Raw genomic sequence first — 24,991 nt, 5'->3', positions numbered from 1 at the left:
AAAAAAACAAAACAACTCCAGAGTAGAAAGCCCTAGGCATCTCCTCTGCTAAGAGAAGGAAAAGGCAAACCACAAATGATATCTCTGCAGCAGGGGCAGCTGACAAAGGACAGGGCACCCAGACCTGCAGAAAGCATGTGGGGTTCAAGAGTAAGAAAGTGAACAATCTCATTCAGAAATAAAGGGGAAAGCATGAATAGACTCTACACAAAGCAGGTGTATGGATGGAAACTAAGTCTGTGAAAAGATGCTGTAAACATCTGTCCTTAGGTAAGTGTGGTACCGCAATGCCACCGCCTGTTAGAACGTCTCAAATCTAAAGTGCTGACGACGACAGAGGCTTCCGTAGAGCAACCGAAGCACCAAGCGCTCGTTTGTTGAACGGAGGTGCGGCCAAGTTGGGTTCCGTTTGTCAGCTTCTTTTAAAACTAAGCAGGCACCGTATGCTCCGGTGGTTACACTCTTTAGTGTGTACCCAAATGGGCTGAAAACGTAATGCCATCCAAAGAATGAGACACACATAAATGTTTACAGCAGCATTTTTCATAACGGCCCAGACTTGGAAAACAACTGAGGTGGTCACCATTCGCCAGTGAATGCAGAGACTGTGGCACAGTCGCACAATGTGTCCTTGCTCGGTAATAAAAAAAGAAATAAAGCTGTCGGGCCACCCCAAGACTTAGACGGATCGTAAATGCATAGTGCTAAGTGACAGAAGCCAGTGTGAAAAAGCCTACACGCTGTATGAATCTAACAGGATATTCTGGAGTAGGCAAAGCCATGGAGTCAGTAAAATGGATCAGTGGTTGTCAGGGGAGTGGGGAGGGAGGCAGGAACAGACGAGAGGAGGTTTCTAAGGCAGAGAAACTGTCCATGGGAGTCATTACAAACTCATCAAAACTCTCAGAACGAGCAACACAAAGATTGAAGGAGCCCCGATGTAAAATATAGATTTAACCAGTAGCTGTATCAGTGTGGACTTAGATGCTGAAGCCCATGTCCAGGTCTGATGCAGCTGCTAACAGTGGAGCGCTGTGGGAGGTGGAGTGAGGGGAGGGGGTCTACTGTACTTTCTGCTCAGAACCTCTATAGTCCTAAAATATTCTAAAAGTAAAATGATTTTAAAACAGCAATATATAGCTTGCTGTTTCTAGGCTTCATCATCATCATTAGGCGATAATCCCATTAAACTTCTAGGGGCTTTTTCTTTGAAGTATGACTGTGGGGGAGTGTTTGTGTGTGTGTGTGTGTGTGTGTGTGTGTGTGTGTGTGTGTGTGTGTGTGTGTGTGTGTGTGTTTTCTGCATGTGTGGCTGTGCACGCCTATGTGCCTGGTACACGCAGAAACCAAAGAATATATCAGATCCCTTGGAACTGGGCTGCAGAGTGTTGGAAACTGCCCTGTGAACATTGGCAACCAAGTCTTACTCCTCCAGAAGAGCAGACAGTTCTCATTGAACCACTGAGCCGTACATCTAGTCTCCCATCTCACTGTTCCTAACCTAGTTACTATAGTATCTAAATCCTATTCAAGGTAATTCGTTTTATTTCTTAGTTTTTGGTTGTTTGGTTTTGGTTTGGGTTGTTTTTTTGTTTTTGTTTTTTGTTTGTTTGTTTTTTGAGACAGGGTTTCCTCTGTGTAGCTCTGGCTGTCCTGGAACTTGCTCTGTAGACCAGGCTGACCTTAAACTCACGAAGATCTCTCTCTGCCTCCCAAATGCTGGGATTAAAGGCATGTGCTACCACTGCCTGGCTATTTTTTACATCTTTATTATTTATTATGCATTTATTGTGTGAGGGGGGAGGGAGAGGAGGGGGGAGAGGGGGAGGGGAGGGGGAAAGGGGGAGGAAGAGGTGTTAACTTGGGGGACTTGGTTCTCTTCATCTACCATGTGGATCCCTGGATCAAATTCAGGTCATCAGGCGTGGTAGCAAGTGCCTTTACCCACTGAATATATCTATACTTTGTAGCCCTGACGGGCAGGGAACTCAGCATATAGACCAGGCTGGCTTCAAACTCACAGTGATCCTTGTCCTCTGCCTCCTAAGTGCTGAAGATAATTGTTTTTAAAAACACAGAAGGCACCCAGGTATGATAGTCTGTGCCTGTAACCCTAGCACAATTAATCCTACCACAATGTAATCCTTCAGAAAATAAGAGTCACTGTTGAATTTATAAATGACAATAACCTATAGAAACAGTGTAGCTTTTAACTGACCCCCAGGTGAACATACTAGCTGCTCAGCAAGTACTTGTTCGGTGTATCTGTTTTCCTCCTACAGACACTCACTAGTTCTGGGGAAGTTTCCACTGTATCACTAGAAGACTGCAATTGTACAAGCAGGATTTTCCTGAAGACTCAAGTAAGTGTGTCCCATAAATCCATGCTTAAAATATCTATTCTGCCTCCACTTGCCTTTCAGTGTTCACATCCAGTGGTCTTTGGAACTCCTCCCTGCTGTGCTGTTTCACATACAAAGGTAGAGTTTAAGAAGCCCCGATTTAGTCACACCCACATGCCACGGTGCCAAGCTCACATCACTGCGCCGGGGCGTAGGGAACCAGAGGCCTCAAAGAGTATCTCTCCAGGGAGTACTCCCCATGAATAAGAGCACAGTCAATGCTACCCAACAAAAGCTCAGCCCCGAAAGAGGGGTCTCATTCATCCCTCTGAGCCCTAGGAATAATGGGACAGGGGCTTCTCTGTGGGTATCCAAGGCTTTCATAGAAGGACAAACACCCACGATATCTTTCTCAATATGCCATTGCCTCTGCAGAATCCACAATACATTTTGCATAAGATAATATAAAAAAATATAAAGACCTGAATAGTAATAGTGCTGAATTTCTTCTTCCTTTGCATCTTAGAAGGTAGGGAAGTTCCAGTCCTTCCCTCCTACAAATTAAAAATCTCAATTATAAAATACTTAATACCAAATACCAATTACATAAAACATGACACTAAGCAAGTACCATGTCATATAATATTGCAAGTTGCAATTACAAGTCCCCTCCCTGAAAAGTAACAATTTCTATTAGAATTTCTAGAACTAAAGGGGCATTACACACCATCAGACCCATCAGAGATCAGGTCTCTGTTTGAAAACAAGAAGCAAGTATCTAACAAAACCCCGGGGGGGGGGGGTTGTATAACCAGGACTTAACCTGTTCCTCCTGGACAAGGCCAGATACAGCCACTGACTGAAGGTCTTGGCCAGCCTTCACTGAGCTCCAAACCAGGTCTGAAACATGGGTGTGGTCCAGCCTGTGCTTAGAGAACCATTTCTTTATGGTAGATCCCACTGCGCTACAGGGAAATGATCGTTGGAAAGACCCAGTGATGCTGGGGCCCAAATGTCTCTGCCTCTGCTGTAAGTAGTTCCCTGTGAACACTTGAGGCAGGGCTCCCAGAGAGACCAACCCAGCATCACCACGGCCAGATGCCCACACTGCCACAGCATCGCTTGATGTCACCTGTAAGATGGCATAAGGCTCCCTTGGCTACTGCTACTTAGAGAAGCTCACTATAGCTCTTACAGAGGATGCTTCCCCAATTATCAACTGCTTAAGCAGTTGGTCAGATTCAGGGATGTTGACTTTCTGTACAGAAATAGCGACCCAAACAAAGCTTTCGGTCTTTTCAAAAATTCTATGCTCCAGCCCGGCAGGCTTCTTGTATATGGAGCAGCCTTCATTCTCTGGGGTTTTTTTCTTAAACAGGCAACAGCTCTGGCGTGCTCCCCTTCCTCGCCGACAGCTGCCGTGGGGACGGTGGATGGCTATGTCTACTTTCTGAACATCCTTGATGTGGAGTCCCCTCAGATGATCCACCAGGCCTTCCTCTCCCAGTCACCAGTGAAGATAGTGACGTAAGCATCATCTGCACTAGCCACGCTATCATCAGACCTGCCTGTAGGGGGCGCAAGTGAAACACCCTTGCTTTTCAGTACTACACATTTGGAACATTCACTCTGTCAGCATTCAAAAAAAAAAAGAGTAAGAAGGCAGGTAGTGGGGAAAGTCCCTCTCACACAGTTCCCTCCCAGGAGCAGCCAATTACCAACTTCCAATCTCCCTTTTCAAAGACGGTCTTATGCACAAGTAAACAAAATGACCAGGATTTGTGTTCACTTTCACGGTCTTCAAATACTGAGAGCAGGCTGGCAAGTGTGCTCTTGTATGCGGGTGCACTGAAGCATGTGAAGGTCAGAGGTCAACCTTGGGTGTGTGTGTTTCCTAGGATGCCATCCACCTTGGTTTGGGGGTGTTTTGTTTTGTTTGGGGGAGTGTCTCTCACTGGATCTGGAACTCGCCAGTTGGGCTAGGCGGGTTGGCCAGCGAGGGCCAGCGATCTCCAGTTCCCCAGTACACATGCCACTGTGGATTTTTTTTTTTTTTAGGCACATTCCGGGGCTCAAACTCAGGTTCTCATGCTTGAAGGAAAAGAACTTTATCAATTGAGCTGGCTCGCCAGCCGCACCGGAGAATGCTCAACATTCGCGTTAGAGAGGAGTCTCGTCCTTCTTCTAGATGGTGGTGGCACAATATTCCATTATATACACAGTTCATCTTTTTTCTCAAGCAGTACATTGATGAACATAAAAATTATCCCAAGATTCTCAAAGATTCTTCTACTATTTTGAACATTATTATACAGAGTGATGAGTTTCCTGGGCCATTTTCATGCTTTGTTCTCATCCACCACCACCACCCCACTCCACCCTCCCCCACCCTCCCCACCCCACCTCTCCCGGGCCCCTTGCTCCACCCCTGCCCCACCCCATGCTCCCTTCCCTCCCCTCTCCCCCATGCTCTGCTCTGGTCCTGGTCTGGGTCTCCTGGCTCCCTCCTCTCCCGCCCCTCCCCACCCCTGCTAAGCTCTCGCCCATCTGCCCATCTCCGTGCTTAGCTTGCCTCTCTCCCCTCCACTCTCATGCTCCTGTTTCCCCTTTTGCTGCCTCACAAGATACAAGATACGGTTTCTGCTTTCACAGTTCATTAGCCTCACTTTTTTGCTCCCCTGGGAGGCAGAGACAGGTGGATCACTGAGTTCAAGGCCAGCCTGGTCTACATGGTGAGTTCCAGGACAGCCAGGGCTACACAGAGAAAAGTGTCTCAAGAAACAACAGCAACAAAACAAAAGAAAAAAAAAAAGGAAAGAAAAGAAAAGAAAAAGAAAAAACAGACAGTTAAGCAAACAATGCAGATTTTGTCTTTGTGAGTCTGGCCTATTTAATTTACTATGACACTTTCCAGTGCCAGCCATTTTCTTAAAGATGTCATGATTTCATTTTTCTTTACAATCATTTCTCTCTCTTTTTCTTTTATTGAAAATCGACTTTTTCAAATATATTCTCATTACAGTTTCCCCACCCCCAACTCCTCTAAGAACTTCCCCACCTCCCCCAGCCCCACCCCCCATCAGAGTCCACTCCCTTTCTGACTCCAGTTAGAAAAGCAAACAGCCATCTAAAGAATAATAATAAAGTAAGATAAAGACAAAAAGAAAGCAGAATAGGCAAAATGAACAAATAGAAGAAAAAGAGCCATAGAAAGAGAATAAGAACCACATAGAGACAGAGAGGCACACACACACACACACACACACACACACACACACACACACACGCACTCACTCATACTCACATGTACACACACTCACATACTCACACTCACATGCACACACACACATTCACACACACTCACACATTCACACACACTCACACATTCACACACACTCACACACACACATTCACACACACTCACACATACACACACTCACATGCATACACACTCACACACATGCTCACACACACACTCACACACAGACATTCACACACACACTCACACATGCACATTCACACACACACACACACACACACACACATACACACACATGTGCGCCCAAGAATCCAATAAAAACACAAAAGTGGAAGCCATAAAATATGTGCAAAGGGCAGGCTGGAGAGATGGTTCAGTGGTTAAGAGCATTGACTCTTCTTCCAGAGGTCCTGAGTTCAAGTCCCAGCAACCACATGGTGGCTCACAACCATCTGTAATGGGATTCAATGCCCTCTTCTGGTGTGTCTGAAGATAGTGACAGTGTACTCATATACATAAAATAAATAAATCTCTTAAGCCGGGTGGTGGTGGCACACGCCTTTAATCCCTGCACTTGGGAGGCAGAGGCAGGCAGATTTCTGAGTTCGAGGCCAGCCTGGTCTACAAAGTGAGTTCCAGGACAGCCAGGGCTACACAGAGAAACTCTGTCTCAAAAAACCAAAAAAAAAAAAAAAAAAAAAAAAAAAAAAGCAAAGAACCCGTATGAAAAAATAAAGATAAAGACTTTTAAAAAAAATGCCCTGACCACTAAGAGACGTGGAACCCCCAAAAATGCCATTAAATTATTTTTGTGTTGGCCATCTACTGCTGGACATGGAGTCTGCCCTTAGCGTGGTTTGTATCCCCAGCAAGACTAGAGTAGAAACATTTGCAAGTAACTACTGATTTGGGGATTGCTTCTGGGTTAGGGAGGGGGTCACGCGTTCACTTACCTCAGTACTGGGGCCCCACTTGGCACAGATCCATGTGGGCCCTGTGCATGCTGCCACAGTCTCTGTGTGTGTGTGTGTGTGTGTGTGTGTGTGTGTGTGTGTGTGTGTGTGCTGTGTTTAGAGGGCCCTGTTTCCTTGGCCTCCTCCATCCCCTCTGGCATTTACCTTACCCCTTCCACCTCCTCCTCCACAGGGTCCCCTGAGTCTTAAGGGGAGGGAGTTTATGAAGATGCCGCACGTATGACTGAGTGTTGCGAGGTCCCTCGCTCTCTGCACACTGTCCAGTTGTGGGTCTCTGCAGGAGGAATCTTCTCCAACGGTGGCTAAGCAGGACACTAATGAGGAGAGCGGAATGTCGTTAGGAGTCATCATATGACTATGTCCTTTTGGCAGAACAGTAATACATGGCCTTCCCCCAGGTTCCTGACCTATCTAGTCTCAGGCTTTTTGGCCACAGATGGGTTCCATCTCACGAACTGAGCCTTAAATCCAGTCCCGGGTTGGTTAGTTCCTCCCACAAGCTTAAAGCCACCACTGCATTGGTGTATCTTGCAGGCAGATCACCATTGTAGATCAAAGGCTTGCCCACCTTGCTCTCCCATACAACCCAGGACTCCCCTGCCCAGGGGTAGCACCACCACCACCACCACCACCACTACCACCACACATATAAGTCGTTAATCAAGAAAACGCCCTCACAGACTTGGCCACAGGCCAATCTCATGCTGTCACTTTCTCAGTTGAAGTTCTCTTGCTCCCAGATGACCCTGGCTTGTGTCAAGCTGACCAAACAAATAAACCAACAAAACCCTAGCCCGCAGAATCACTCACGGGAATGTGGATGCGGGCTACTCATGGGCAGCAGAAATGATTCCAAGACACCTGCACCACCCAAGCCCACCCAAGTTCTCAGCTCACTAAAGCTGAGAACAGGGAACACACTGCCCAGCTCGTAGAAAGCTCAAGGGTTGCAGAGTATTCTTTGCAGGTTGCTCGGCCTCGTGTACTGCAGGCGAGCCCTATACCACTGAGCTACATTTCCAACCCTCCTGTGGCTTCTTAACTACATATTTGTAAATTAAATGTGGGATAGGCTCAGAGGGGAATGACTACATCAACGTGTAGATGTCCTCTTTTATAAGGTCAGAAAATGTTTGAAAATGGCAAACGATAGGGCTGGGGGCGCAGTCTAATGGTACATCTACTTTGCGTGCACAGGCCACCCAGTTCCATCCCCAAAGCACAACATAAATGAACCCGTAAATAAATGATGCCACCCACGCTAAGAGTGGCTGGTTTTGAGTGTGTTTCTGTGGCCATGCATCCAGCAAGCTCACTCACCACCAAGCTGATAAAATGGAGAATAACGGGTATGTTGGATTTCTTCTCTTCCAGGTATGACCAGCGAGGAATCTTTCTGTTAGTTGGTACAGAGGAAGGAAACATCTTTGTCATCGATGCCAGACCCTCAAAGTCATTTCAAATTTTTGGATTCACTGGTATGATGCAGGATGTTTGTGAGTTTAAAATTTAGATCACTTTATGCCAAATAGTTGAAAGCTAAAAATTTGAATTATATCAAAACAATTACGTATGTTGCATTTTCCTGAAAAAGAAAATTTTAAATAGAAGTTAAATTTCTATATTCTATTTAGAGAAATTGAGAGGATTAGAGTTGTCTAGTATGTAACTAATGCTAAAACAACAACAACAACAACCCTTGTATCAACTATTGAATTAGATAAAGGTCCGAACATTTTGATATTACAAGAGGAGGAACAGATGGCTTACAACCGTAATAGTTTTAAAAACTTTTTACCTCTGACCTCTGTTTAATAATTAATTTTTCTCCATACCTTTAGTCCCAAATGTGTGTGTGTGTTCTCCAAGATATATTTATAAACTCATTCATTTATTTATTTTAAAAAAATTTACTAAGTACAAAATGTTGAATATGGGCCAGGGCGGGAGGCATGGGAAAGCCAAGGAAACAATGTCGTGCTATGTAATTCCTCAGGTGAAGGGGTAGGAGTGGATGGAGCTGAGTGGATGGAGGCGTCCCAGCTGAGGGTGCCAAAAATGGAAGGCGACTACATTCCAAGGGAAGTGATGACTCAGATCCTTAACACATGTGCAGGATGGGGTGCGCACATTAGTGCTACAACTCAAGGCTTCCTAGGACTGACATAAGAACCAAGTGGAAGATTTGGGCAGATAGCCATGACATTGTGTCTTCTTGGGCCACCGGCTTCCACACGGTCAAGACAGTGACCTAACGGCTCACTGGGGCCAAAGAGCAACCCAGTCTGTAACTTGGATGGCTCTTGATGTGGTAGAGCCGGGGGCTGACAGCAGAGAGGCTGCTGTGCTGCTTGAATATTCAGTTTGTAACTAATGAGGTTGGGTGGAGGTTGGCCTGTTGCTATATACTGTAATGCTAAGTTCTGTCCGGGAGGGTCTAGGCCTTGATGTAAGTTCTTAAGGTGACCCGCACCAGCTTTTGTTGTGCAAACCTTCTTTCCTAATTTAAAACTATTAGTTAAATAGAAACTGCTAGAGCCAACTACTAGAAGAATTAGAGACAGGTAGGGTTTTTTAGTTACCTAGTTGAGAGGGGCAGAAAGCGAGAAAGAGAAGAGAGAGGACAGGGTAGATACCATGAGAAGAGAGCAGGAGAAACAGCAAGTATCTGGCTACTGGAGAGGTAGCCAGGGCAGCAGTTAGAAGCATAGATTACGGGTTACCTCCCAGTAACTGTCAAAGCCAAATTTAAAAACAAAAACAAAAACAAACAGCCGGGGCGGTGGTGGCGCACGCCTTTAATCTCAGCACTCGGGAGGCAGAGGCAGGCGGATTTCTGAGTTTGAGGCCAGCCTGGTCTACACAGTGAGTTCCAGGACAGCCAAGGCTACACAGAGAAACCCTGTCTCGAAAAAACAAAACAAAACAAAAACCATAATCTGAATCGCAATTTTTCTTAAGCTAGTCGGGATAAGCTTTAATTGATTGTACAGCAAGGTTGGCCTGGAGATGGGAGGGGCGAAGCTGGGAACCCTCAGCTCTCACCGAAACCACAGGCAGAGTATGTAGCAGTGAAGAAAGCCACGGAGGTTCCAAGTAGTGAGGGGCCTGCATCATCCCTTCCAGAAACAGCTCGAGAAAGACAGACTGGGTGAGAGTCCCGCCAGGCAGGCAGGCAGGCAGGCAGGCATAGGCCACGCTGGTCAGTTAGCAGGTGTTCCCTGAGAGACCGGTGGGCCATGGAGGGCACATGTGCAAAAGCCGAGCCAGCACTGGACAAGATGACATGGGAAACTCAGCCTGAGTGAGAGAGGTTTGTGTGCCAGCTGTCCAGGGCAAAGAGAAGGAGGAGGGTCCCAGCCTCTTGTGGGAAGAAGAGAGAACATCAAAGAGAATACAAGGAGACAAAAGGCAGCGAGTGGAGGTGTGTCGTCTCAATGGGCTCAAAGTCACAGACGGGAACCCCACATCCTGCCAGTGCTAGAAAATAGAGGGAGATGATGGAGTGAACAGGAAAGAAATGAGGAAACAGAGTAAGGTCCAGGATTTTCTGAGATGGCCCCTGTCTCCCTTGTTAAGGAAGCCAAGCCGCAGAGTGCCTTGGTGGGAGGCAGGGAACAGAAGCACTGTTCAGAGTTGGGTGAGAGGTAAACGTGGCATAGCGCAAGTCACTGAGCAGGATTTCCCAAGGGTCAGACTCAGCATCGGGGGCATTTCCACTACCTACGTAATGATGCCAAGAACATCCGTGTCTAAGGTCACCCAGTGTGAGAGCCCTGGAACCGGCCGGTGCCCAGATGGGAGCCAGGACATGAGCACCCAGGGTACAGGTGGGAAGAACAAAGGTGGCCGGCTCCGGAAGGCATCCCTGTTGGAACATAGGCATGACCAAACCCACATGGCTGGAAAATCAGAAATCTCCCCTATCAGTTTATCAAACAGGTCCCATAACTCGTGCTTACAGGTCACTGTAAAAGTCAGCCAATGGGCTGGTGAGATGGCTCAGTGGGTAAGAGCACCCGACTGCTCTACCGAAGGTCTGAAGTTCAAATCCCAGCAACCACATGGTGGCTCACAACCATCTGTAATGAGATCTGATGCCCTCTTCTGGTGCATCTGAAGACAGCTACAGTGTACTTACATATAATAAATAAATAAATAAATAAATAAATAAATAAATAAATAAATAAATAAATCTTTAAAAAAAAAAAAAGTCAGCCAATAAAATTTGCTACTTAAGACTGAGTGAAGCAGTGTCTCCATTTTGACACACTTAAATACAACTCTGTGTGTGTGTGTGTGTGTGTGTGTGTGTGTGTGTGTGTTTAAAATATTCAATATTAACAAAGGATCATGCTGAGAATTTGAGGAAAGTAGTCTCTCTCCTGTCTTAGTTAGAATGATGCAGGGCTCTTTAACACAGTCAATCCCCATTCACTTTCAGAGACGGGCAAGGACATCCTGCAGATATCCACGGTGTCTGTCATGGAGTCAGATGTGGTCGAAGTGCTGGTGTTGTACCCGCTTCCAGATATGGGCAGAAGCAGGCTGGAATACTTCACCCTGCCAGTCATGTTACCAGAAGGTGAGGCTAAATGAGCACTCAGCTCCTTATCCCTGGCCCGGATGAGTCGCTCTCGTCCGTTTCTGGTTTCTTGGTAAAGTGGTTGTTCTCCGTGCATCTCTGCAAAGCAATACTCCGTGGCTGTGAAATGGTGAAGTGTAGCTTCCTCTGTGCCTCGGGACTCAGGGATGTTTCTTTGTTTGTGTGTTTGTTTGTATCTTAAGTATGAGAAAAGAAACAAGATCAACTGCCATGCCAAGTTGATCTGTCGTCATGTGATGGGTTTCGTTCTGTGGTTTTAAATATTCCCAGTTAAATTCAGATACTTTACAGCATAGTTACCTAGAATTATAAAACAAGGGTTCATTAAAAGGCTGAGAGAAAACAGATAACTTTTCTTGTCTCAGATGGCAAATTTATCTAGCTAGAAACTTTGAAAATATAGAATTACAGAACATAAGGTGTGGGGGGGGGGGCTCAAAGTACTTTTACGAATTGAGAATCTAAAAGGAAGAGGGGAGGGAGCATGGTGGCACGTGGCACAAGCCTTTAATTCAAGCTCTTTGGAGGCAGGGAAGGCAACATCTCTGTGACTTCAAGGACAGCCTGGTCTATATGCAAATACCAGACCAACCAGAGTATACAGTGAGACCCAGTCTCAAATAAAAAGGGAAGAGAGGGGGATGGGGGAAGGGAGAGGAGGGGAAGGAGGGAGGACGGGTGTGTGTGGGGTGTGTGTGTGTGTGTGTGTGTGTGTGTGTGTGTGTGTGTGTAAGGACCACACCTGTGATCTCAGCACTTGAGAGGCTGATGAAGGAGAATTGTTGCAAGTTTGAGGCTAGTAACACCTTTACCGAGAGAAAGAGAGAGAGAGAGAGAGAGAGAGAGAGAGAGAGAGAGAGAGAGAGAGGAGAGAGAGAAGAATATCTTGGTATTGTCCTATTTATTTTAATGTTAATCTTGAAGCTAATTTGAAATGAAAGACTGTGATATATAGTTTACTACCAGCATGAAGTATCCCTGGTTGAGGCAAATTGTTTTACACATTTTTTTTTTAAATCACCAAATAGCCTCAGTCCTATCAATCAAATGTTTACATCTTTATGTCTCATTCCATATCTGTGCGTCATGATTTTCAGCATGAGCTTGCGGTGCGTGCGTGCGTGCGTGCGTGCGTGCGTGCGTGCGTGCGTGCGTGCGTGCGAGCGAGCGAGCTATCCTCTTTCCCTATTCTAGTGGTTCCTGAAAACTTTTCTGATGAACGAGGAAGGCTGAAAGACGATTTAACCCACAAGTACCTGTACGAGGTGGAGCACACTCTGTCCTCTGCAGTGCTGGGCTTCACAGGCAGCAAAATCTTTGGCTTCTGCAGCCAGGTGCCCTACATCTGCAGCTATGTAATGCCCGTAAAGGTACGCCAGCCTCCGGCCGTCAAGACCGAAGTCGCCTTAGACGAGATCCTCTTGGCTGCCTTAGCAGATTCAGTCAGTCAGCAAATAGCTTCGCTGGAGCAGTAGCATCACCATCGTGTTCAGTTAGAGTCGTTGACATTGCTGTTACGCCATCGGGAATACAACCGAGTGGCCTCTATGTTACACACATCATTCTTTGTCAGATAAATAAGCAGGTGACATAGTCTTGGTTTAGTGCCTTAAAAAATATCTAGCATAAGATCTTTTCCATAGATGCCAGGAGCTAACAGGTAGATCATTTCCTGTGAAACCTTACACCTTGGCACTAAGTAAAATTGCACAAAACAATTAAACTATGTTTCTGTCATGTTCCTTCCTCTCTCTTCAAACTCCTACCATTCTATGACACCTCCTGCTGCACATACCAGCCTAGTGGCTTGCCTGCTACCCTTGGATGCTCAACATCCACTGGTACCCATCTTCAGATCCCTGGGAGGAGGGGGAGACTCTACCCTAGGCTTCTCTAAATTATTTTTTATCTTCTCTCTAGTCTTTTCTCTGTGTAGCTGGTATATTAGACATAGAAATTAAGAAAAAAAATTAGAGACAGTTCATGGTAACAGGATACTAGAGAAGTGTTGTAGAAGAAGCAAGATTCACACTAGTCTTTGAAGGATGGGTCAGATTTGGAGCCAGGAAATAGCATGTGCACCCTGAGGGAGGAGTGTGGACAGAGGAAGTGGAATGGGACCAGGTGGAGCCGAGAAGGACCTTTCAGACAGAAGGAAGGTCGTGTCTGAGGCTTGGAGAAGGGGGTGCATGGGACCCACAGTGAGGAGGTTGGCAACTTTTATTTTTGATTTGTGAATGATGGTATATGAAAATGGTGGCTGAAAATCAAGACTGTCAGCAATAGGTTGGGATCCTTAATGGCAGAATTACATGTAAAGAAGCCATTCCTGGGCCAAGATATAGACCCAGTGGCTATGAGTACTTGCTTGTCACGCAAAGGAGCCTGGTTTTGATCCCAGCACTGAAAGAAGGAAAGAAGGAAGGAAGGAAGGAAGGAAGGAAGGAAGGAAGGAAGGAAGGAAGGGAGGGAGGGAGGGAGGGAGGGAGGGAGGGAGGGAGGGAAGGAAGGAAGGAAGGAAGGAAGGAAGGAAGGAAGGAAGGAAGGAAGGAAGGAAGGAAGGAAGGAAGGAAGGGAGGGAGAGAGGGAGAGAGGGAGGGAAGGAGGGAAGGAGGGAAGGAGGGAAGAAAGGAAGGGCAAACTCCTTAGCTGGTAAAAATCAGCTTTTATTTGTAAAGATGTAACTGTAATTGATACATGGTATAAACACAGGTGCCTACTCTGTCCCACACAAGGATAGAATCCCCAGGTTTGAACCCGACCACATATGTAACACATGCCCCCCCACCCCCTGCAAAACCAACGCTGCTGCTGCTGGCCCGATCCTTTTTAATCATGTTCTCTTTTGCTTTGATTGGCAGGAACACACTGGTGTCCTTGTTCTTAAGCCTCACCAAAAAGTACAGAGCAAACAGTACGGATCTGGAACAATCTATCTGTCTTCTCACGGATTATGGCTTATGACAATAGCTAAATGTGGAATTCTCTGTATCCGAGATATGTTCAGTATGGTAAATTAACAAAATAGAAAACCTGAGTAGACAAAAGGGGGTGGGGGTGGTGACTTAGAGAGAGTGCCTAGTCTTTAGGGCATCTGTTGCTCTTGCAGAAGACTCAGTTTCCAACATCCACGTGAGGCTGACAACCAGTCCCCAGGGATCCGGCATCCTCTTCTTGCTTCCATGGGCACCAGGCACACATGTGGTGCACATACATACACACAGACAAAACACTCATACACACAAAATAAAAATAAAGACTTTTTCTAATTATATAAAAACCACACAGTGTAGGGCCCAGAGAGAGGGCTCTTCCTGACGACCCAGCTTTGGCTCCAGCACCTGGGCTGTGTGGTTCACAATTGCCTGTAAATTCTGACTCAGGGGATCCAATGCCCTGGCCTCCACCGGCACCTAAACTCCTGTGCACACACCCACGCATGCTCACAATTAAATAGGAGTAAAGTTTACAGTATGGCGCATGTTCATGGAAACCCTAAGGGAAGAGGAATTGGAACTTCCCTTAGTATAAATTGACTCAATTTCTTGTTTTCTTTTTCTTTTTGTAAAGTCACTGAGAGTATTAACAGTTTTGTTTTGTTTTGTTTTGTTTTGTTTTGTTTTGTTTTGTTTTGTTTTGTTTTTAACATTCTTGCCAGTGAGCTTGCCACTCTAAAGAAGGCAACCCCAGCCAGGGCAATGAGATCTGCACACACAGAACACTAGGCAGGACCCTGCAGATGGGCCCCTGTCCGACTTATCTCCAAGCTGTTCCTTGGAAACTCACTGAGGGGCGCTGAACTTCTAACTCTCTACTGTGGAGTCAGGGAAACTGCTCCCTGGCCCCTAGAGGCTCATGGGAAGGAAACAGCTTTGCAAATGATGTGCTTAGCAACAATGTTAGCCTGGTCCGGAGGGCCTTGGCTTGTTGCTGCTGTCCTCCTCCACCCGTCAAAGATGCTGAGGGAGCAGAAAGGGGGCAGAGAGTGCTCTTGTCTGAATGGGTGGGCACTAGCATCCCATTTCCATAGCTCACACACCTCTGAGAAACTGAGACAGGTTTCTCTTCTGTAGAAAGCGGGGCTTGCTCTCCTAGGTTTTAAGACTATGTTGCACAGTTCATCTTACCCCGTTCTCCACCGCTCTCCTCCATGCACTGGAAATATCATCCCCACCCATGAGACAACACTCCACACGTCCACAGATACTGTTATCTCTGGCTGGGCACATAGTAGTAGTTCCTTTTCTTCTCATTTAGAAGAAAGCAAATTTGGACAAACTAAATGTGGTTCTAGAGGAAAATCATGAGTCTCTTAGGGACTGGGTTTTTCTCTCTTCTTAGTGCGCGTGTGTGTGTGTGTCTGTGTGTGTGTGTGTGTTTTCATGTTCCCTGTGAGGTACAGGCTCACACACACTGTAGCGAGGATGTAAACGTCAGAGCACAAGCTGCCTTTCATAGCCACTAAAGCCAGGCTAGCTGGCCACACGCTTCTGGAGAAGTCCTTGTGGGCACATGCTGGGATCTGGATTCTCCTGGAATGGCTTCCTCTAGCCTGTAAGTGGGTTCTGGGGATTGAAGCCCAACGCTGTGAGGCTTGTACTGCAAGCACGTTATGCCCTGAGCCATCCATCTCTCCAGGCCTAGGGGTCGTTTTGTTTTGTTTTGTTTTGTTTTTTGTTTTTTAAGCAAATGATTGCACATTGTGCCGCACTGTCGGAAGCTTGGTGCAGCTGACAGTGACCCAACACGGCAGGGCAAAGCACCTCACAAATGACGTTATTCATGGAACAGTGACAAAAAAAAAAAAAAAAAAGAAAAGAAAAGAAAAAAGGAAAGAAAGAAAGAAAGGAAAGAAAGAAGAAAAAAGAAAGAAAGAGAAAAGACAATCCCAAGTTTCCTGCACAAAAGTTTAAGTGAATAAATGAACTATGGTATAAAATCAGTACTTAGTAAAACCTGAACGATCACCGGGCTGCCGTGATCAGAACAGGGAAAGCCTTATAGAACAATGTGAAAAAAGTCCCAAGAAATCTCATTGTTAAGTAGAACGGCAAGGTGTATAAAGTAAGTGTGTATGCACATGATATCGTTCGGCGTCTGCGGAAAAGTTCTATTTACATACATTCTTTTCTGAAAGGCTCTTGATGATATAGTCAGCATTCAGGGGAAATGATAGTCACAGAGTGGAAGAGATTTCTTGCCAGGCTCTCTGATAGCTTTTGTTTGTTTGTTTGTTTGTTTGTTTTTAAACTACTTGAATGTCTTGTCTACTTAAAAACCCGTGTGCAGAGACACCAGGCTGGAGTTCCAGGGTAACAGCCGTGGGCTCTCACTAAAGAGCTTAAGCTGTTGTCCTGTATTGTACACATCAAGGATGTGTTTATTTGCAGCACTTAGTTGCTTTCATCAGCACACCCCAGGGCCTGTTATCTTCCTTCCCCGGTTTCTTCTCACCTTTTCCTAACACACTCAGCCACTTTACATAAAGCACATCCCGTCCAGGGTCATTAGATGCATCCCGGTTTTACTCACCCAAGGTCCCTCCCCAACCTTCACAGACATCAACACTGTCAGTTCACTGACAGGGTGTCCATCCGGTGGCCTGGCTTAAGCCACCGGTTTTGATTTCACTCCTTCCACGTTACATAAACTAGTGGGAAAGTAAGTCAATACTGGATTGAACTAGATGTTTTAAGTGCTGAGCATTATCAAGGGCTACTTTGTCACCAACTAAAATGTCTTTAGAAGTACAGAAAAAAATTAGCCGCAAGCAAGCAAAGATACACATGACCATGTTGTGGGGGGGGACCACCAAAACACCATACCATGTAATGGAGAATTATGTTTATAATTTCTCTGTTTTATCCCTAAAACTATTGAGGAAACCTTTGTTCGATGTCGGAGTCATTCTCACCAGGGGCGAGGGATCCAGAACATGAAAATGTCATTGGACGGACAGCACATCCTGGTGAATGGAAAAGATGACAACACCCTTGTCTGCCTCAAATGGAAGTAAGCACAGTGCACAGCAACGGGATGTGATGCGGGGTTTCCAATTCAGAAGGGCAGTCTCGCCAGCAATCAGCTGTCATGCACAGAAATCTGAGGGGGGCCACACGGTGCTTGCTGTAGGAGCCGTTTGGGAGGCAACAGGGTAGATAAGGATTCTGAGGAGAGAACATGGCAAGAGCCATCGTTTCTAATGGAAAGATCTAGAAGGATCAAGTGAGAAGCAGGAATGGGTTAGACCATCAGGTTCTGGGGCATACAGGCTACTTGTTGTCTGGGACTTGGCCCTGAGCCTGTTGATGCCCAAGACTAATGCCCTAGGTGTGAGAATGTCATATGTATGGGCCCCACCTCCCACCCCCTGGGCTGCTGGGGTGTGGCCTCTGGATTAGTTGGCTGCATTCGAGAGGGTGCTTCAAATGGAGTTATCACTGGGAGTTGGCTCATCCCTTGTCAATAACGTGACATCAAAAGACAGCTCGGACTTTAAATCCAGTGTTACAGAAGCCGTGAATACTCAGCTCCCTTCAGCAACCATAATTTTAAAACACAGCCTTCCTTGAACACAGTGAAATATTCCATAGCATAGAGATTTCTGTAACTTAACACCCCCGGGAGCTGCTTTATTTCAAAGACTCACTTCAAGATGGCATGCCCGTGCCCATTTCATATATGAAAACCATGCGTAAAAAAGAGACTCATCTTAATACCTACGTCCTAACATGCCCTTATAGTGAGTGGACAGTGTCTCAGGCAACGGCAAACAAGTGCAGGAACCCTGTTTCAAAAGGAAAGACGCTTCCAGCCATCAGCAATGAATGACCTGAACTCCCACACTAAACGAAGTTGGTTCAGGAGGACTTATGAGCCTTGCAACTGTAGGCATTCGATGATACTTCTACTTCAACCCATGTAGGTCACGACCCCTCTGGGGGTCGCATATCAGATATTCTACATAACATATTTACATTACGGTTCATAACACTAGCAAAGTAGCAACGAAAATAATTTTATGGTTGGGGTCACCTCAACACGAGGAACTGTATTAAAGGGTCGCAGCATTTGGCAGGCTTGAGACACACTGCTCTAAGCTGTCTGCAACAGCGCCCCTCGAGATGAGAGTCTGTAACTTCAGATAGACTTGGTAGAAATGCATATCAGGTTGCCATTTCCTCTGCCTGACTCAGTGTGTCCGCAATGCCCTAGTTTGCTTTTCTGTCGCCCTGGTAAGCGCCATGGCCAGAAGAGAAAATTTATTTCAACTCACAGGTTTGTAGTCTTCTATTGAGGGAAACCAAGGCAGAAACTCAAGGTAGGAGCTTGAAGTAGAAACCTCAAAAGAACATTGCTTGGCTGCCTTGCCTCCCCTGCTCATGTACAGAGCACAGATCCACCTGCTAAGGGATGAATGGCATTGCTCTCTCAATGTATGTATGCTAAGCCTTCCTACATCAGCAATCAGGAGGCCCCAGAGACTTGCTCACCGGCCAATTTAATGGAGGTCGTTCAGCTGAGATCATGTATGTGACAAAGCCTGGTGCATTCTGGGGGCTCAGAGCAGTGAGTCTTTGGTGTGGTGGCCAAAGGCCATGTTGGGTGAAGGGTGCAGGGCAGCATTAAGGAGAGATCACCCAAGAAGGGTCAGGAAGCTGACTCTTTCAAAGTCCATGAAAGGGTCCTCTTCTGAGAAATAGAAGCCCAGCAACTCAAGGGCACCGTGGAGAACTTCGCCATGATTCTTTGTGTAGTTATCTGGAAATGAAACTGATGAATGGGATCATTTTAAAGTGGTTTTATGGTTATGTATTCTCTCTCTCTCTCTCTCCCTCTCCCTCTCCCTCTCTCTCTCTCTCTCTCCCTCTCCTGTTAGGCGGCTTGGAGCAAACATAGCAAGTGAGATCTTTGAACACAGCCGTCCGCTAGTGCTCCATCTGTCCCAGACAGTGGAATCGGAGAGTGTATACTTAGCTTTATCGAGAGAGTCCACGAATGAGCAGCAAGAAGAGACAACTGAATCCCAAGTAGCTAGCCTGCTTTCTCCCTCTCTATAAATAACATGCATGTTTTCCCTTCATAGATTTTATGCGCATATGTAACACTATTTTTTCTTACCCACAAGTCCAGTGATTTTTCAACTCGAATATAAGCTACATGTGATAGAAAACTAAGCTTTTCTCAAAACGATCACAAACATCATATCTCAAATTTCACTTAAATGATGGTATAAAATGAAGACTTGCTTGGAAACTTTTTTTTTTTAAATCAATATTTGTAGAAATTTGGTCTGGTACTTCCTCCCAGCCCCATGTGCCCAGAATTAAGACTCAGACTCAAAATATATTTACAAATACCATGCCCACATAGCTAGGCTCTTCTTTGAACAGATCATAACTTAAATGAACCCATTGATTCTAATCTGTTTTCTGCTGCATGGCTGGTTACCCATGCATTCGTCCTGTCACAGCTTTCTGGGAGAATCTTCCACACCCGGCTCTATCCCAGAATTTTTTCTTCCTCCCAGATGTCTCACTTCCTATTTCCTGCCTAAGTCACAGACGATCAGATTCCTCACTGACATGGGCCACATCCACTTGGACACAAGGTATTCTGTCTACAAATATTGGTGGCCGGTGGCAGCAGTCTCTCTACCTTTGTATAAATATTCATGATTTAGGACACGTGTCAGCCTGGAAAACAAGACTTACTTGGTTGTTCAGTGAATAACTTTTTAAAAATTAAGTAAAATCATATTGTTGTAATAAACTCACATATAAAAATATCACATAGCCAAATTAGGAGACCACTGAAATACTTGTCTCCTCTCCGACTCTGTCTCATTGGACTTCCGCACGGTTAAGATGGTCATTCTGAAGCCATGGAGCTTTGCTGGGGACGGGGGAGCTTACACTTTAAGTGCCAATTATGACTTGGTTGGGTTGGGTTTGGTTGGGTTTGGTTTGGTTTGGTTTGGTTTGGTTTGGTTTGGTTTTGGTTTTGATTTTGATTTTGGTTTTGGTTTTTGAGACAAATCTCACTATATAGCCTTGGCTAGCCTGGAACTTGCTTTTGTAACAGGCTGGCCTCAAACTCAGAGATTGCCTGCCTCGGCCTATTACATTTTTATATATGGTTCCACCATGAGAAAACATTCCGGCAGAGTTGAAAGGGGTTCAGCAAATAATTACTGGGTGCCCACAAAGTGGGAACTGTGTCCTCCTTTCCCCTTTCTGAGTGACTTTCTCAGCACTTGCAAAGTAGCACTTAGGTTTGAGCAACGTTGAAGTGATCTTATTTCATTTACTGTCCTATTATCGGTCTTTAAAACACCTTGATTTCTGTGCTGGAGGAGATGTAAGGATTGAAGAACTCATTTAGGTAGGCCCACACCTAGCATTATTTTTTTTAACTGGGACAAGTGCAAAGGAATTCAATGAAAGGCTGTGAAGCAAAGAGACAGAAGGATTTGACAGTTTTTAAGAACTCCCTGGCTCAAGGGACAAGGGAGGGGATAGAGGGTTTTCAGAGGAGAAACCAGAAAAGGGGATAACATTTGAAATGTACATAAAGAAAATATCGAATAAGGAAAAAAAAAAAAAACCAGACTGGACTGTTAAAAAAAAATTAAAGAATAAAAGAAAGAAAGGGGGGAAAAGGTAGCTTTTGTTTTTTTCAATCAAATCATGTTTTGTTTTGTTTTCTAAATAGACAGCATTGTTTTTGTTGGATAATTTTAATAAAAATGTTTTGCTTCCCTATGATAAAAAAAAAAAAAAGAACTACCTGTCTCTGTCTAATCTCTCTCAGAAACACCTGAACTCAGACTCATCAGAAGAGGAAGCAGTCATCGATCACAAGATGATTCCCTGGATCCAACAAAAAATGGAAGAGGTATTTATTATTATTATTATTATTATTAATTCTGTTGAGACAGGGTTTCTCTGTGTAGCCCTAGTTGTCCTGGTACCTGTTCTGTAGACCAGGCTGGCCTTGAACTCAGAGATCCATCTGCCTCTGCCTCTGCCTCTGCCTCCTCTGCCTCCTCTGCCTCCTCTGCCTCTGCCGCCTCTGCCTCCTCTGCCTTCCCTGCCGCCTCTGCCTCCTGAGCACTGGAATTAAAGGGGTGTGCCACCACGCCTGGTCTACGAAGACTGTTTATAAAGTGTGGGGTGGGTTTGAACTGTGATGTGCCAACTGCATTCTGTTTCTATGGAAATCTAGGGGAAGGTTTGCATGCTCCATGAGACACTCCTTGGCAGTACATTGCAGTATGCAAGCCAGAGTCAGCTTTTTTGATTAAGTTCTCCAAGCCTTAAGAACTTATACCCAACCTAAAACCCAACAAAAGTATCAGGAAAGCCAAAGCCAAAAGGACCCGAGAGACTGCGTTTTTGCATTTTGAAGGGTATTTGTCTTAAAGGGATGGGTTGGGAACAGAAGGGCTACTGTGGCTAAGGACATTATGAAGCGCCGAGTAACAGGCTGACGGCAATGTCTAGACCCAGTCTCACTCAAGCTAGATTAGTTTTGGTTTGTCAGTAATTTACGATTCCATTTTTCTCTACTTTTTTCTAGCTTGTATGATTGGTATCGGTTGCATGTTGTTTCAATGGTCCCTTACAAACACCCTTAGATTTAAGCAGACTGTCACAGGGACTCAATTTCATGGTTAGTTTGATTTTTTTTTCTTGCATGCATATTCGTGTTCTTTGCATGCATGCGTGTTATCCCACGTGTATATACGTGCTTGCATGTGAAAGCTCAAAGTTGGCGGCAGGAATAATCTCCATCACTCTTCCACCTTAATCACCAAAGCAGGCTCTCTCCATCAAACTCAGAGCTTATCGATCCGGTCAGTGTTGCCAGCCAGCTTGCGCTGGGGATCTGCCCTCCGAAGCCAGGTGCGCTGCCAGATCTAGCTGGCATTTGTGTGTGTTTCTGGGGATCCAAGCTCTGCTGCTCACAATTGTGCGGCAAGCCTTTATTGGCTGAGCCATACCCCCCTCCCCAGCACCCTGTTTCTTTTTTTTTATTACATATTTTCCTCAATTACATTTCCAATGCTATCCCCAAAGTCCTCCATACCCTCCCCCCCACTTCCCTACCCACCCATTCCCATTTTTTTGGCCCTGGCGTTCCCCTGTACTGGAGCATATAAAGTTTGCGTGTCCAATGGGCCTCTCTTTCCAGTGATGGCCGACTAGGCCATCTTTTGATACATATGCAGCTAGAGTCAAGAGCTACGGGGTACTGGTTAGTTCATAATGTTGTTCCACCTATAGGGTTGCAGATCCCTTTAGCTCCTGTACTGTCTCTAGCTCCTCCATTGGGAGCCCTGTAATCCATCCACTAGCTGACTGTGAGCATCCACTTCTGTGTTTGGTAGGCCCCGGCATAGTCTCACAAGAGACAGCTCTATCTGGGTCCTTTCAGCAAATTCTTGCTAGTGTATGCAATGGTGTCAGCGTTTGGAAGCTGATTATGGGGTGGATCCCTGGATATGGCAGTCTCTAGATGGTCCATCCTTTCGTCACAGCTCCAAACTTTGTCTCTGTAATTCCTTCCATGGGTGTTTTGTTCCCAATTCTAAGAAGGGGCATGGTGTCCACACTTCAGTCTTCATTCTTCTTGAGTTTCATGTGTTTAGCAAATTGTATCTTATATCTTGGGTATCCTAAGTTTTGGGCTAATATCCACTTATCAGTGAGTACATATTGTGTGAGTTCCTTTGTGATTGTGTTACCTCACTCAGGATGATGCCCTCCAGGTCCATCCATTTGGCTAGGAATTTCATAAATTCATTCTTTTTAATAGCTGAGTAGTACTCCATTGTGTAGCACCCTGTTTCTATTTCCGTTTTAAAGAAGTGCAACCTGTGCGTCATTGCTCCAAGTTCTCCTTGTCTCTCCGCACCACCTTCCCTTGCCTCCTCCTCCTCCTCCTCCTTCTTCTTCTTCTTCTTCTTATTCTTATTATTATTATTATTATTATTATTATTATTTTGATTTTTCGAGACAGGGTTTCTCTGTATAGCCCTGGCTGTCCTGGAACTCACTTTGTAGACCAGGCTGGCCTCGAACTCAGAAATCTGCCTGCCTCTGCCTCTCGAGTGCTGGGATTAAAGGCGTGTGCCACCACGCCCGGCTTTTCCCTTGCCTTATTAAGTGAGGTGCTTGCTCTCTTTCAGGCCATCAAAAAGGAGGTGAGGATTTTTTCCCCTAGAAGAAAGGAGATCAAAAGAGGAATTAAGGAGCTCGCTCAGGTTGTAAGTACAGTGCTCACACGCACTGAAGCGCACTACCCTGCCGTCAGAAATTACATTTGCACCTTCTTCTGTTTCCTACAACGTGAGGACCTAACCTTCTGGGTATGGTAACAGACTCAAACTTCACACTCTAATGTCAAACACACATGGGTCTCCCCTTTACTTTCCTGGAGTTCTCCATCTTATATTGTATTTTAATACTTACTTACTTCAAAGTTGTCCACTGACATGTTTGTTTGGTTTTGGTTTGAAGGCGGCCACTGTCCCGCTTCACTTCGCCATGGCTCTCAAACTCCTGGCATAATGGTTTTAACGTTTCTACCTTTTCTCCTAGACTCTGCTGACATTACATTACACCGACAAGTCCATCCCCAGTATGCAACCACAGAAAGCTCCAAAGCTCAGTTGCGTGCTAGATTGTGACTGCAGAGCCATTTTTTGCAGCTCTGTTTTTCTAGGATTGAATAACTCCCCACCCCCAAACCCCCTTGCGTTCTTGTGCATTGTTATCTACTTAGACTCTCAGAGTGTGGTGCAGTCAGGTATGTGAGGACAGTCTGAGCTTTGTAACCTCCCTCCTGGAGCTCTCCATCCTTCATCTTCAGCCTGGGCATCCTTCTCTCCAGCGAAGGCCCATAGCTGCTCGCTGAAGGCCTCATCTTGTTCATCCTCCTACCAGGTGGTTCTTATTGTTAGGGCTGTGTTGCATAAAATTGATAGTTTATGCACTTCAACCTATAAAAATGTTCTGCAAAAGTATATGATTCAAGCACACAAGATGTCTCAGTGGGTAAAGGCACATGGAGACAAGCCTAAGGACCTGAGTTTGATTCTCAGGAATCACATGATGGAAGGGGAGACTTGACTCCGACAGTTGTCTCCTGTGACCTCCATACATGAGGCATGGCACCCCTGCCATACACCCCCATATAAATAAGTAACTAAAATGCAACAAGGCTGCATATAGAACTCAATCAACAGCCACTAGTCTGTCTTTATTTTTTTCTTTTAAAAATATACCTTCTTATGACTTGGTCCATACTCTTCCTTCATAGCTTTTGTATTTGTCTCTAATTTTTAAAGGGCCTCCCAAAAGCTGGGCATAAAGTGAATGCCTAAAGTTCTGCCTATTCTAGGGGTGGGGGGGGCAGTTCATTGGAGCCTAGGAGTTAGAGAAAGTAGCCTAGGCAACGTCGTGAGATGCTGTCTTAAAAAAAAAATGGAAGTCTTCCAAAGTCTCACATGTACATGTCCTTGTCTAATATTCTTTAATTGCCGTGTAATTCACTCTTATGAACAGTATAAAGGAAGGATCTTAGCTTTTCAAATACATAGCCCATTTCCCACAACACTCTTGAGCACAAAGCCCTTTCTGCATGGATTTGGAGAGCTTCTCCAAGCACAGACCTGTTTCTGGAGTCCCTGTCCTGAGGATGGCCACTCACTGGTCTTCCCCTGGCTCGGGACAAAGCTATTTAACCATTACAGTTTCGTGAACGTTTTGATGTCTTGAAAGTAAACCTACCTTTACGCTTCTCT

At 45.4% G+C, this 24,991-nt stretch overlaps 1 protein-coding gene across 8 annotated transcripts in view; it reads left to right on the top strand.

Moving 5' to 3' along the window:
• The window catches only part of Cfap43 (cilia and flagella associated protein 43), a 100,598-nt gene that overhangs the window by 37,983 nt on the left and 37,624 nt on the right, over positions 1 to 24,991 (top strand). For 6 of the 8 annotated variants that reach the window (XR_003952732.1, XR_001782551.2, NM_027559.2 and 3 more), the window contains 10 exons: positions 2,283 to 2,363; positions 3,721 to 3,869; positions 7,950 to 8,053; positions 11,020 to 11,160; positions 12,376 to 12,551; positions 14,043 to 14,192; positions 17,063 to 17,193; positions 19,061 to 19,211; positions 20,995 to 21,078; positions 23,375 to 23,452. Coding sequence is in view for 6 of the 8 variants with exons in the window: in NM_027559.2 (NP_081835.2) it covers positions 2,283 to 2,363; positions 3,721 to 3,869; positions 7,950 to 8,053; positions 11,020 to 11,160; positions 12,376 to 12,551; positions 14,043 to 14,192; positions 17,063 to 17,193; positions 19,061 to 19,211; positions 20,995 to 21,078; positions 23,375 to 23,452 (1,245 nt within the window). In the remaining 2 variants the exon portion in view is untranslated. Of the gene's footprint in view, positions 1 to 464; positions 639 to 2,282; positions 2,364 to 3,720; positions 3,870 to 7,949; positions 8,054 to 11,019; positions 11,161 to 12,375; positions 12,552 to 14,042; positions 14,193 to 17,062; positions 17,194 to 19,060; positions 19,212 to 20,994; positions 21,079 to 23,374; positions 23,453 to 24,991 lie in introns of those variants that run through there. The other 2 variants (XM_017318031.2, XM_017318032.2) reach the window with 2 other exon arrangements.

Source organism: Mus musculus, chromosome 19 (genome assembly GCF_000001635.26).
Source record: "Mus musculus strain C57BL/6J chromosome 19, GRCm38.p6 C57BL/6J".
NCBI classification, from domain to species: Eukaryota; Metazoa; Chordata; class Mammalia; order Rodentia; family Muridae; genus Mus; species Mus musculus.
Note: the sequence above shows the minus strand (reverse complement) of the source record. Positions and strands in the feature narration are given on the sequence as shown.